This window comes from Crassostrea angulata, chromosome 3 (assembly GCF_025612915.1).
Source record: "Crassostrea angulata isolate pt1a10 chromosome 3, ASM2561291v2, whole genome shotgun sequence".
Classification (NCBI taxonomy): Eukaryota; Metazoa; Mollusca; class Bivalvia; order Ostreida; family Ostreidae; genus Magallana; species Magallana angulata.
Window position 1 is genome coordinate 45,988,650 of NC_069113.1, and position 12,645 is coordinate 46,001,294.

Genomic DNA, 12,645 nt, shown 5'->3' on the forward strand with positions numbered 1-12,645 from the left:
AACACTATTCAACCCTTGATATTCTTTTCTTGATTTAGAATAAAGACCAGGCCTTCAACCCTTTGACAGTACTTTTAACCATATTAAACTGTTTCTTCCCTCTTCTGGTCCATCAAACCATCAACCCCCTTAGAGATTATCTACTTCATGACCTTGACCTTGTTAGAACTTCAAACTATCAATACAAAACAGTTTTTGGTTCACCATAGCCACAAGACCAGATTTTCAACTACATGTTCTTGGCTTTATTGACATATTAACTGTTAACCAGAAGTTGCCTGTACTTTGGTACCTACTTACATGGACTCCGACTTCTTTGGAGTTGAAGTTGGCATGACTCCACTGTTCGGCATGGTATTTACGCTGGTACTTTGTGATGGTTCCCGCCCCTCTTACAGACACGTCGTTGGTGTGGAAGGCGGCATCAATGACCAGCTTACCGTCATACACCAAACAGGCATCGTTGATTGCTAAAAAAAAAATGCAAAAAGAAATAAATGGAGAATTAACTTATTTTCCTTCTTAAATATATTTTTTTAAATCCATTTTTAAAGATGTTACATGCATTTCATAAATGTGTTCAATGATATTTTCTGGGAGAGGACAAAAATAGCGTGTGTCTACATGCTGTCTAATGCTATTTATTTTTTCTGAAAAAAGTCCTGTTTTAATTGCAACATTTTTTATTTTAATTTGGCCAATAAGATTACTGTACAGATATCATTTTTTCAAAAAGATGTGATCAAAAAAGTTTCCAAAATAAATGTCAATGGTATTAAACAAAAACAAAAATGCAAATTTTCTTTGATTTAAAAAAAGATATCATCTACTCTAGTGATAAAAGTGCAAAATATCTTTTGATCCACTTCAAGTCCAATACGAAATTCAGGTACAAAACAAATGCATGGTGCTATCAGGTACTATCACTAAGGTGATAAAACTAATAATAAATGCAAATTCTTCAAGGCACCATGCAAAAGGATGTTTGTAATATTGGATTAATTTTTGAAATGTTGAATAACAGTGTAATCAAACAAGGAACACCATTTTGAGAGATCAATATAAAAAAAAATTATTTGCAGATGCTGGCTTTTGTGTATAATATGAAATCTACAACGAATCACGTTTTGCAAGTATCTGTCCTATTGAATATCAATGATAATTTTCAATGCAAATAAAGCTTTTGGGGATAAAAGGAGATTTTAACATGGATTCACTTTGATGCCGATGAGAGCACGGTATGGATTTTATCCTGTTTTAATTACTATTGTTTGGGGGGTTATCAAACTCATATATGCAAATCACTTTAAAATACAGGACTACTTCTATATGGTTTTTATTCCATCATCAACAAATGCCTTGGCCACACAATAGTGGTCAGTGGAAATAGGCAAGGTTAAGAAACCAATATGGGATGATGACAATAGGCTTTAAATGACCATTTAACAATGGAATATTAGTACAGCAAAGTGTTTGCTCCTAGCACTCTGCTATAATATTTGATGAATATACATTTATAATAGTAAAAACATTACTATATAGGTCAAATAATTCAGGCTTCAGTGAAATATCCATCAAACACACACATTAAACAGCACATTAAGTTAATTTCTACAACTGATCAAGATTTGAGATGATAAGTTGTTTTTTTTAATTTATTTTTTTATTTATTTTTTTTGGAAAATGCCATTGAAAATGTAGTAAACAAAAGCATATCACATTTGAAAAATGTAAACTCTACATGTCAACCTTGAGTGAACAGGATCAATTTTAGAGCCATGTGTTGGTGACATGATCATCAATTTAAGCTTATATGTGTAATTTTTAAAATATTGTTGTTTCATCAATCTACACATTCATTAGCCCACAATTTTTTCATAATTTCCTGAAAAAATTACCTCATGGATATAAAATTCTGAACTGTTTACTTGTCACATTCAAATAATCATTTTCTCTTGCATTCTCATTAAATGGCAACATGACTTAAATCTTAAACAGGGCAAACAAACAATTCAATTAAACATCATTAAAAACTTGTAAATCATTAAATTCTGTGTTTGAAGTGTCTCAATTTTACAGAGCTGTTCCAAAAATACAGAATATTTCAAGATCAATCAATACAATTTCCTGTTTTCTCCCTCCCCCATTCAGTTCTGTCCCTCCCCCACTCAGAATCTGGTCACTAGGACACTAGCACTCATCTTCAAGGGAAAACAAACAGAAGACCTTGATTGTATTCATCCATCTTACTGCCAACACTCTGTGCAATTTTCTGTCCCTACACGGCATGGTAAATTACCTACACCACTGCATTATGTCTCTGTTGTCTGTTTCTGTCACTATTGTTCCTAAGATTGATTTCTTCCCTTAATTAATTTAAAAGTCCTTTTCAGTCAATTAGCCCAAAGATTTGTTTTAAAAAATAAATTGAAACTTTATTTTAATAAGTCATACTTGTGTTAATTAGATAAAATGTTTGCATTTAATTATTATTTCTTTTATATAACAGTTTTAATTTCGAGTAGTCAAATTTGATTTGTATTTTTTCAGTGGGTTGGGTTTGGGGGGGGGGGGGGGTTTATTGTGGATGGCATGAACTTTACACAATAATTATTTATTATAAATTTAATAAATGCTTTTTATGTGTATAATTTGTAAACCTGAAAGAAAGATATACACTCTATCTACCCCTCCACCCCCACCTCCATTAATCAAAATTTTAAAACAGATAAATCATTTACATGTATGAACAGTATGATAAAATAATGGTCTGCTTCAAATGACTGAAAGTTTGGATTAAATTGATCTTACAATGTTTACAATGCCATTGCAAGTTTTACTGGACCGGAGACCTGGTGTTGATGAGGAAAAGACAAACAGTTGAAGCTTTAATGGGAATCAAATAGGAAAACCTAAGTCTGCCTCTCCATTAAAGTTTTCCCCCGACATCACATACAATTACAGGTATTGACTATGGTGACAATAACCTGCGATTTACACAGGGTAACAAAGGGGTTAATGACAGAGTCACAAACCCGACGAACTCTTGTGCTGGTTGATAAAATGGCAAAGCAATCAATGCTGAATTAATTCTGTTTTGTGAAAAAATAATCACTGGAAAAAAATGTCGCAATCAGTGAGCAGCACTTATTGTTTGTGCTAAATCAAAAAGGGGGATTAAAAAAGTGAAGTGATGATTTCTCTATACAAATACAGGTACTCGGTACAAAAATGTGGCCTTGACTGGAAACAATAGCTGTTGTTCAGCCTAAGGAATCCTAACTAATGTTCAATATCTACCATACTCACCCTTGAAGGCGTCAGTATCTACAGCCCTCTTGTAGTATGCAAAGAATACCTAAAATATCAGAAGTAAAAAATATAAAAAGCTATCATCAATCAATAGTATATATAGTACATTATAGGTGAATTTACACGTGTGGCTTATGGATTACATATACATATAAGTTTCCATATTCATCAATTTATATCTACATACAATAACTTCCTATCTATCAACTTTCTTTGTAAATATCCAATATACATATTATTCAGATTATTTTCAAAAGCAATGACTAAGGTATCATGTGCAAAATGAAACTCTATTCAAAACAATTTGATCATTAAAAAGGCTAAATACTTAATGTGGTAGGGTTTCATTTATCTTTCATGTGCATCAATAACTACAGTGGATGGAAAATATGTAAAAATTACATTTGCATGATTGTATAGAAACCCAATCCTCACCCTAGTATAAACCCCATCACAAGCAGTTTCTTAAAAATAAATCAGAAATCTTGGGTAAAACTGAGACTCTTACCCCACATTCCAGAGTCAGTGGTGTCTTGCTAGATGTAAAACTGGCAGATGTGATCTCTGAAACATCATCCCCATCATTCCATTGGGCCAGAATGTACCCAGAATGCACCTGGACTCCACTGGAAACCATGGCCTGTTTCACAGCATCATCAATTTTGGGGTCATTGAAACAGGTTGACTAGAGTAAAAGATATATTGATAAAAAACTGAACTAAATCATTTATTTTGATAAGAAACATTTTTAAAATCATCATACCGCACACATGTATATATAAATGATTTAAGTAAAACTTTGATAGCCACTGGATAGGTTCAAAGTATTCTCATAATATTGACCATCAAACACGACTTACCTGGTAAATTGATGGGGGTTCCACAAGCTGGATATTTTCCCCAGGAATTCCCATAGCTATCAAGGTCTGTACACAACAATACGCATCCAACGTGCAGCCATACACAATGGCTTTTTCTGAAACAGAGAATCAAATCATTAATTTCATGCAATCTCCAATAATTTATCAGTCATATAAAAACCCTGTTGTCCTCAAAATAGAGAAATATACATGTAATACATGAAACAGTGTCGCTACTAGATTTTTCAGTAGATGCCTACCATAGTGTATACCTACTACACCCTAGATCTTTTATAACATGAATTTTCACAAAAGTCCAGAATTCTTCAGAATGATTTGACACAGAAGCACAGTATACAACTTGAAACCATACATTTATTAAGTGTTGGTTTTCATATAAGGAATAAGGAATCATTCTTTGAGTATTATGATTTATGAGGTGATAATTTTGGTCGGGGCATGATCAAATCCAATAAAGCCCGAAGGACTTTATGATAGATTTGATCATGCCCCGACCAAAATTATCACCCCATAATATTCAAAGAATGATTCCTTATTACATGTACTTATATTTATATAATTTTTAGCCATCGTACGATTAAATATTTAAATATAAATAAGCAAACCCTGCTGGCGCCTCAATTTGGCATCATTTGCATTATGGGTTATATAGTACAAAATCGATACGTAGTGTTATCATAGGGAAAGACACTGGAAAATGTAAATATAACAATTTAAGTACTTAGCTATAAAGATACAAATATAGTTTCTATGATTGAATAACAGTTTATGAAGTTACTTACTGTTGGACTTGAGGAAGTAGTTCTCTAACCAGTACAGCGCCACAGCAGCATCGTACTCATCATTGACTGTAAACAGGTTCTTGGGCTGGGGCTTGAGATAGCGCCGGTCAGGGGAGTTGGGTAGCTCACTGTTAGTGGTCCCCATGTCTATGTCTGCCTCGGTGGGGGCGGGGACTTGGTACTGTTGTCCCATACACATCACAAGGTGGTCGTAAGGCACCAGAGTGTTCCCGTTCACTACCACCACTTTCTTCTTTCTGTCACAAGCTGTCATTTTACCCACCACCACATTCACCCATGTTCTGAGGGAGGTCTTGGCGTAACTCTCCTGGTCATAGCAGAAGGAGCGACCTAGCATTTGGTCCCTTAGTTCATCAGGGGGCATCTCCCCTGGCATTCCGTGGGGTGAGATCAGGGTCAGATTGTTGAACCGCAAGTGTGGACTGAATCAAGAGAAGACAATTTTTACCACCGACTCAATATAATTATAGGTAATATCAGAATTTGTCCTTAAAATATGATCTAATTTAAGTTCACAATTCATCGTTACAATGTTTTATCTCTAGGTCTATAATGTGTAGTAAGTCTCACCAATAAGCAAGAGCTTCCAGGAGAGAGATTCCCACATCAGAGGCTCCAACCACAACTATCCGGGCATTGATAGTGACCTATATCACAAGAAAAACAATACAGTCAGAATATTGAAAATTGCATAAAAAAAATATCAAGTTTTAGATTTAACAATGCATGATCTTATGATCTTAGGGAAAATAACCCAAAATTTGATACAGAACACATACAAGATAAATATTTAACATATCTTAAAATTATCTCATCCGTTTAATAATGTTCATAATTTACTGGCTCCCTTATGAGATGCCATATATCAAACACATATATTCTTACAATATTAAACGTCATTTAGAGATTATTAAAACTTACTTTGGGTTCCATCACTAGTTTTCTGTTGATATGGTTCAAAGCATAACACTCTTTCTCCTTCAACACTCGCTCCGATGGGGCATTAATCCCGAGCTTCTCTAGTGGGTAGGTGATCTGTCTGCGGGCTCTGACAGGAACCATGTCATTGAGCGCGCTCACCAAGGAGTGTTTGTCCACAGTCTATGTGATGTAAAAATTCAACTTAATCGGAGCATCGTAACACGATCAATATTTATGAATTTCTTTCATTTATAAAAACAAAAAAATTGATACTTTTAATTTTGATTCAATGAGCACAAAATGCAGTAGGTGTTGATAGATTTTCTCACCTCTTTTGGTGTGTAACTTGGGTATAATGGATAGTACAAGCAAGACTTGTGGCCTTGTCTGAAAATTTCCTATAAAAAAAAACAAAAATTTAAATATCAAAATGAATTTTCAACTTTTATAAAAGTCTAAGTTTGAATTAAGGAAGCATCTCTATCTACATTAAGTGATAAATTATACTGACTTTTATAAAATACTTGGAAAGATGACTAAAGATGGGGTTCAAGGCAAAGTGATGGAGGTGTCCGTGGTCCTCTCGCTTGTGGTGATTGTAGTATATAAAGTCCTCTATGTTGTAATGGGAGCGGATGTACTCTATGTTCTGAGGAGTGAAAAAATATTTTCCATGAAAAGTCATAGTGTCAAAATGCCACATAAAAAGAAAATAAAGATATATTTTGTATACCAAATATTGATATCGTTTATTGACACATATTAATAGATTTCTACAGAAGGGAAATATACAAATTGAATAGTTTAGATGTATTATTACCTCTTCTCTTCGAATGACTGACAGACCAACAATCTGACCTTGGCATTCAGCAACAAAAGCTTGAATTTCTGTCCCATCCTTTTGAAAGATAAAATAACAAGATAGAAACGATCCATGAATGCAGAACACCGTTTCTACTAATTAAAAACAGAATAACTTAAGAATTAAATTTATCAGTTTCTCCATACCATGAATAGATATGTCAAAGTAAATTTCAACCATTGCTTCTTACATATCTTATTCCTGACATTTCAAATCATTTGTCTCAAACATGGAAATACCAATATATCTCCAAATTTTATCTAGCCCTATTCAATAAAATATTAACAAGGCTTAATTGACTGTACATTTGGATTTGACTACAAACACTTAAATGAATCCATAGTGTTAAGTTATTAAGTACCTCGTCTCTTCTAGCTTTGTTAAACTGTTGTAGGTCCTTCAGGATGTTCTCGTTAAGGTGGATGCTCCTGACAAGATTCTCCACACCGGCGGTGTCTTTTGTACACGCTGGCCTCACTTTGAAATCCCTGAAAGGTTAAAACCAAAATTAAAATAGTGAACATCACAAATTGACAATGCCACTGACCAGATGTTCTTAAAAGGTTACATATTACAGATATTATTTTCAATCTGCATGTCTGTATATGAAAAGGATTGAAATTAAATTATGCCCTCAGACTTATAAAGAATACTCACTTCAAAAGACCAGCCTTGTAGAAGACATACAACTCTTGTGGCAAGGTGCTGGGACACCTTGGAGTCACTCTCTAATAATGGAGGAAGAAACGTGTCATAAATAAGGTCTATAGAAAGAAAGTGCTTCATGAGTTTGTACTACATGTATATGAAACTTACCATAAATCTTTGAAGTAGAGGAAATTCAGGAACAAGATGTGGCACAGTGATGACACAGAAGTTCAGGTCTGGGAACAAGGAGAAACAGGTGGCAAGGAAATCACCTGATCTAAACACAAATACACATTAAAATCAATAATCATGCAGACCTTAGAATAGACCCTTTCATGATAACTGCGATACTGCTCTATTGCCAGGCAAATTGATGAATCAAGTACAAAGTTTTAGTTGGTAGATAATTAAATGACATAGATTAGACAGTTGCCATTATGGGCAGTACAGCAGTTTACCATGAAATTTTACTTTTGGTAGAATATCCTTTATAAAAAATAAAGAAAAAAAGGAAAATAACTAAGAGTGTTAGCTACTGTAAATTCCTTATATTACGCGAGTACTTAATTCCGCGATCCCGCTGGTTTGTATCAAATCGCGAGAATATAAAATCGTGAACGTAGAACTTTTCTCCTTCTTTCTTATAGTTCTGAACTCTCAGATAATAATGGTGAGGTGTTAAAATCCGCGAAGGGTGCTTCTTGCGATTTTACGCGGATATTTAGGAATGTACAGTAATTGATTCATCTTGAAGCTCACCTCATTTCATATCTTTCATCTATACAGAATAGCTGTATGCTGAAGGCATTGAGGGGTCCATTATAGGTTGGTACAAATCGTTTCTGTGTTCTCATTGGTGTAAATGGTGGTGGAGATCCAAGTCTGGACTGTACTGCCTACAGAATATTTATTTTCATATTTGTTAAGAAATTGATCGAAAAAAATTAATTATCCATAATAATACACAAGTTTTGGTGTGTTTTTGTTTATTCCTTTTTATATATGTCAAATATTTTCACATTTGTCCTCTTTTTAGGAATAAAATAAAATTTCATAAGTAAAATCATTTGCTAAAAAACATTTTATTAGCATGACATTAGTAAGAGTTACCTCCTCCTTGATGGAGCTCTTTCTGCTGGAGATCTGGGACTCGCGATCCTCAGCATCTCGAGCCACTTCTTCCATCTGCTCCCCATCACTCAGCAGTGAGGCTCCGGTCAGCTGGGCATCACTTAATTTACTTTGAACCTTTGGAGGATCCCCTGACATACTCCCAGCTGTTAATAAATAATACACATTTCAAAAATTTTCATTCAAATATTCCATATTCTCAATCAAATCTTCTTTCATTGATTTTTAGGTCACTCAGGTTTCATGACTGAGGCATCCAACAAAGCTTACATTAATATAGATACTTTACTTGGTCGCTGGTTTAAGCTCATTTACCTCTGGAGTTCTGACCACTGGATGCCTGACTCCCTGGTTTCCTCTCATCCATTTGTCCATCTGTCTGTTCTGCTTTACTGTTGATAGAGCTGGAAGATTTCTCTGACATCTTTGATCCTGGTCTTTCTTCTTCTACAAACAAATAAGAACTTTGATTGTTAACTGTTTAATTGAATAGCAAATACAATGTACTTAATTATGCTTGCAACACAGTTTGTTGGCTGGAACCACATATACAATAAAATGTACATTTATTAATTTACTGTCACTCTTGTATTTAAGTGTCAAACTGCTAGAAAATTTAATTTTCTAGAACATAAACTGTTTATTTATTTCAATTTAGGCCAGCATTTTTTTATTTTTAGGTTTACAAACAACAAAATGATAAAGTTACGTAGGAGGAGGAAATTAAAAAAAAAATCTCTTTTGACCTACAATTTGTTTTTATTTTTAGGTTTACGTACCACAAAATTGTAAAGTTCTGTAGGAGGAAAAAAAACTTTTACGACATCATCTTTATTCTAATAATATAATGAATGACAACTTCATGATAGTGGTGTGTAACTGCATCAAGTGTAGCATGTGAAAAGTATGTCATCTGTGTAACATATCACTAAAATAGTACAATAGAATATTAGACATACAGCTTTGATATTACATGTACATATAGCAATGTCAGGGGTGTGAAATTACAAAACTTGGCCACAAAGTTACTAGCCCAAGATTCAAAGTTACTAGTCAGACTATTGTCGGACATGTCAACATTTCATTTTATAAAAAAAAACCTAAATGTTATGTACATAAAGTCATAATGTTTTCTCCTGTATGATACTAGTATATAATTATAAATATACAAAATATTTATTACTTTCATGTTTTCTGCAGTAGACTAGTTAAAAAATATTCAACTTCATTGATCTCTCACATCTTATTTACAAAATTGGTTTGGGTGTTTATATGTGAGAAAACTCAAACATAACATTGTGAATGTGAACAGACTCTATAAAATCACTGCAACTATATGTGTGCATGTATTTTATCCTGTTGGATTTCAATGTACAAAGTTCAACTATGCAACTAATTATGTAATGGTAAATTTTAATTGAAAATAATGGAAAATGCACAAACAATAATATGCAAAATATGATTTTTTTTTTTTAATTCACTAGGCAGTTCACTTTAAAATGTGTTCATGAGAATAGTTACTGCAGAAATTTATAATATCTCTAATACATCTCTCTCTCTCTCTCTCTCTCTCTCTCTCTCTCTCTCTCTCTCTCTCTCTCTCTCTGTAAAATAAATCTTTAAAAAAGCCAATGAATTAATACATATTAAAGAAATGCCAATTCAACACGAAAAGAAAGGGAACCATTTTACAGTGATGTACTTGAAAACAGCTGCACAGGTAACTATCGAAGCCATGTGCAGTGATGCATGACTATCTTGTCTAGCCACTGGTCAACACTGTCGGTAAAACTTCAAAGTATGAAACTTACAGCAGAGTGTAAGATGCGTTAGAAATTTTTAGGCTATCATGACACAAAAAGAGCAGATTTTATGCCTCTGTGATAACAATGACGATACACTTTTCCTACTAGGAAAAATTTGCTGTCGGGGGATGGGGGGGGGGGGGAGATCTTTTTTGTAATTTTATTTTTTTTCCTAAAAACTCAGAAAACCGAGCGGCGGGTTTGTAAACCTAAAAATAAAAAAATGCTGGCCTTACAGGGATATATGTTTACCAGTATGTTTTTAAATAGCTATCTATTCATTCCCTTACATTCTACCTAGTTAACAAAACAACATTTGTAATTATTTTATCTATTCAAAGTACCCTGTAAGGTCTTTCAGATGGGAACTCATTACCTGTAGGAGCCTCAGGAGGTGGTGTTTCAGGCGGAGACACTTGGTCACTTGGGTGGGGTTTTCTCAGTCCATGTAGAGCACCAAGCTCAAAGCATTTATTCAGTAGATCTGCATTCACATCATCGCTGATACTCATGAAACCAATGGCAGATCCATCAACCTGTTAAAAATGTTTGGATTAATGTTAACATGCATAAACATTTGTTTCAAAATATATTTGGAGTTTTTTGTTGATTATAATTTCTATAGATTTTGATTAAATTTGTATTCAAATGTGTATACTATATTAGAGTATTAAATGTTATCAAACAAAATAATTATACAACATTAAAATATAATTTGTATTAAGCTGATTTGGTAGAATTGAAAATAACAGTATCTGTTAAAAATTTCCATGAATGCACCATTTTTTGCCAATCAAAAAACAATGACAAAAACAGTACTCTGTACCAAATGAAATAAATACTACCTCTGCCACTAAACAGTGCATGTGGTCGTCCTGTGCTTCAATCAGTTCCGCCAAGAAATAGTCCCCATAGGTCATTTTTAGCATGTCACTCTGACGATTAAATATTGGGGTCAAATCATCATGATCTTCTACCCTGTATAGAATTCATATCAATAAGCTTATAAAAAAATTCATTGTATTATTGTAGTTTCTAAAATTAGTAAAAAAAATAGTATTCATATATAACATTGATACATTCAACATCATATATATCCACAAATGAAATGCTATTTTTGCTGAGTTTAGTTGACCATATTTCAATTTTTATGTGGAACAGGTACAAACCTGGCTTTTCTAACATGGAGAACAGGCACATGGTTATGTCTGTGACACACAAATACAGCTCCTTTAGACGCCCCAGAGGATCCCTCCTTTTTATCCATTTGTTTGAATATTTCATCCAGGGAAGAATCTAAGGATCAGATGAATGAAACATTATACACAAAGGTCCTAAAACTATATATACAATATAATATCCATGGTGAGGAAAAATAATTCAGATGCATATATAGCTTGCTTACCTGGGTAGGCACCCATTGGTACCAACAGAAAAAGGAAATGTAAATCGGGCACAGCATTGAATGCAGTTCTGATGATCTCCCTTGCACATCCATGTGCATACTCAGGTTTTGCCACAAAGTAATGCATGAAAAGGGAATTTAATGCATTGCTTGGCTGATCTCCATAAGTCTCTTGAAACCAAGTTTCCCATGTGGCTGAATCAACATCTGTATTTGGATAATCAAAAAAGGCAGCATGCCCAAGGATTTCTTCTCTGTCATTGCACAGAGTAACAGCAAGAACTGCCTTTTCTCTGTAAAAGAAAAGTAAAATGCCAAAAATGTGCAAATTGACATTTCTAATGACCATGTTTTCTCTATGAAAGTAAAATTCAATATAAGATTAACTAACTTATTGATCAATTCAAAAGAAATTAAGGTGAAAGAGGAATAATTTTTGGCATGCAATTATTATATTCTGAATCAAAATTAACTTACATGACATCCACAACATTAACTCTGCCAAACAGTGTCTTCGTTGAATCCTGTACAAGATTGAGGATATGAGGAGCATCCAATGATTCTGTCCTTCTGGCATTTACTACCTCAGGGGGACCGTCCTTCGGTGCAATAGTCGCCATCTGTAAGCATATATCTGCATGTTTTGAAAATAAGGTACTATAATGGCGAGACAGGGACACCTTACATATTATTTTTAAATGTTTATTATGTGTAATGATATTTACTTTAATGGTATGTTTTTCTAACTTCGGCAGAAAACTGAACATCAACTAGACTTGAGCGCTTTACAAATTTTACAGGTACTTTGTAATAACAAAGTAGATCTCTTAATTTGACAATGACTATTTTTAGGGTTAACCGACGTGTTATCTATTAT

At 33.7% G+C, this 12,645-nt stretch overlaps 1 protein-coding gene across 2 annotated transcripts in view; it reads right to left on the bottom strand.

The window, feature by feature from the left end:
- The window catches only part of LOC128177665 (cilia- and flagella-associated protein 61-like), a 28,364-nt gene that overhangs the window by 15,527 nt on the left and 192 nt on the right, over positions 1-12,645 (bottom strand). The window contains exons 2-22 of one of the 2 annotated variants that reach the window (XM_052844467.1): positions 12,246-12,388; positions 11,769-12,061; positions 11,533-11,659; positions 11,209-11,341; positions 10,740-10,899; positions 8,874-9,005; positions 8,538-8,704; positions 8,187-8,323; positions 7,596-7,704; positions 7,437-7,507; positions 7,141-7,267; positions 6,738-6,815; positions 6,429-6,566; positions 6,247-6,315; positions 5,918-6,097; positions 5,567-5,643; positions 4,976-5,418; positions 4,173-4,288; positions 3,821-3,997; positions 3,310-3,358; positions 301-470 (exon numbers count right to left, since the gene is read on the bottom strand). In XM_052844467.1, the coding sequence (XP_052700427.1) occupies positions 301-470; positions 3,310-3,358; positions 3,821-3,997; positions 4,173-4,288; positions 4,976-5,418; positions 5,567-5,643; positions 5,918-6,097; positions 6,247-6,315; positions 6,429-6,566; positions 6,738-6,815; positions 7,141-7,267; positions 7,437-7,507; positions 7,596-7,704; positions 8,187-8,323; positions 8,538-8,704; positions 8,874-9,005; positions 10,740-10,899; positions 11,209-11,341; positions 11,533-11,659; positions 11,769-12,061; positions 12,246-12,388 (3,096 nt within the window). Of the gene's footprint in view, positions 1-300; positions 471-3,309; positions 3,359-3,820; positions 3,998-4,172; positions 4,289-4,975; positions 5,419-5,566; positions 5,644-5,917; positions 6,098-6,246; positions 6,316-6,428; positions 6,567-6,737; positions 6,816-7,140; positions 7,268-7,436; positions 7,508-7,595; positions 7,705-8,186; positions 8,324-8,537; positions 8,705-8,873; positions 9,006-10,739; positions 10,900-11,208; positions 11,342-11,532; positions 11,660-11,768; positions 12,062-12,245; positions 12,403-12,645 lie in introns of both variants that reach the window. The other variant, XM_052844468.1, reaches the window with a different exon arrangement.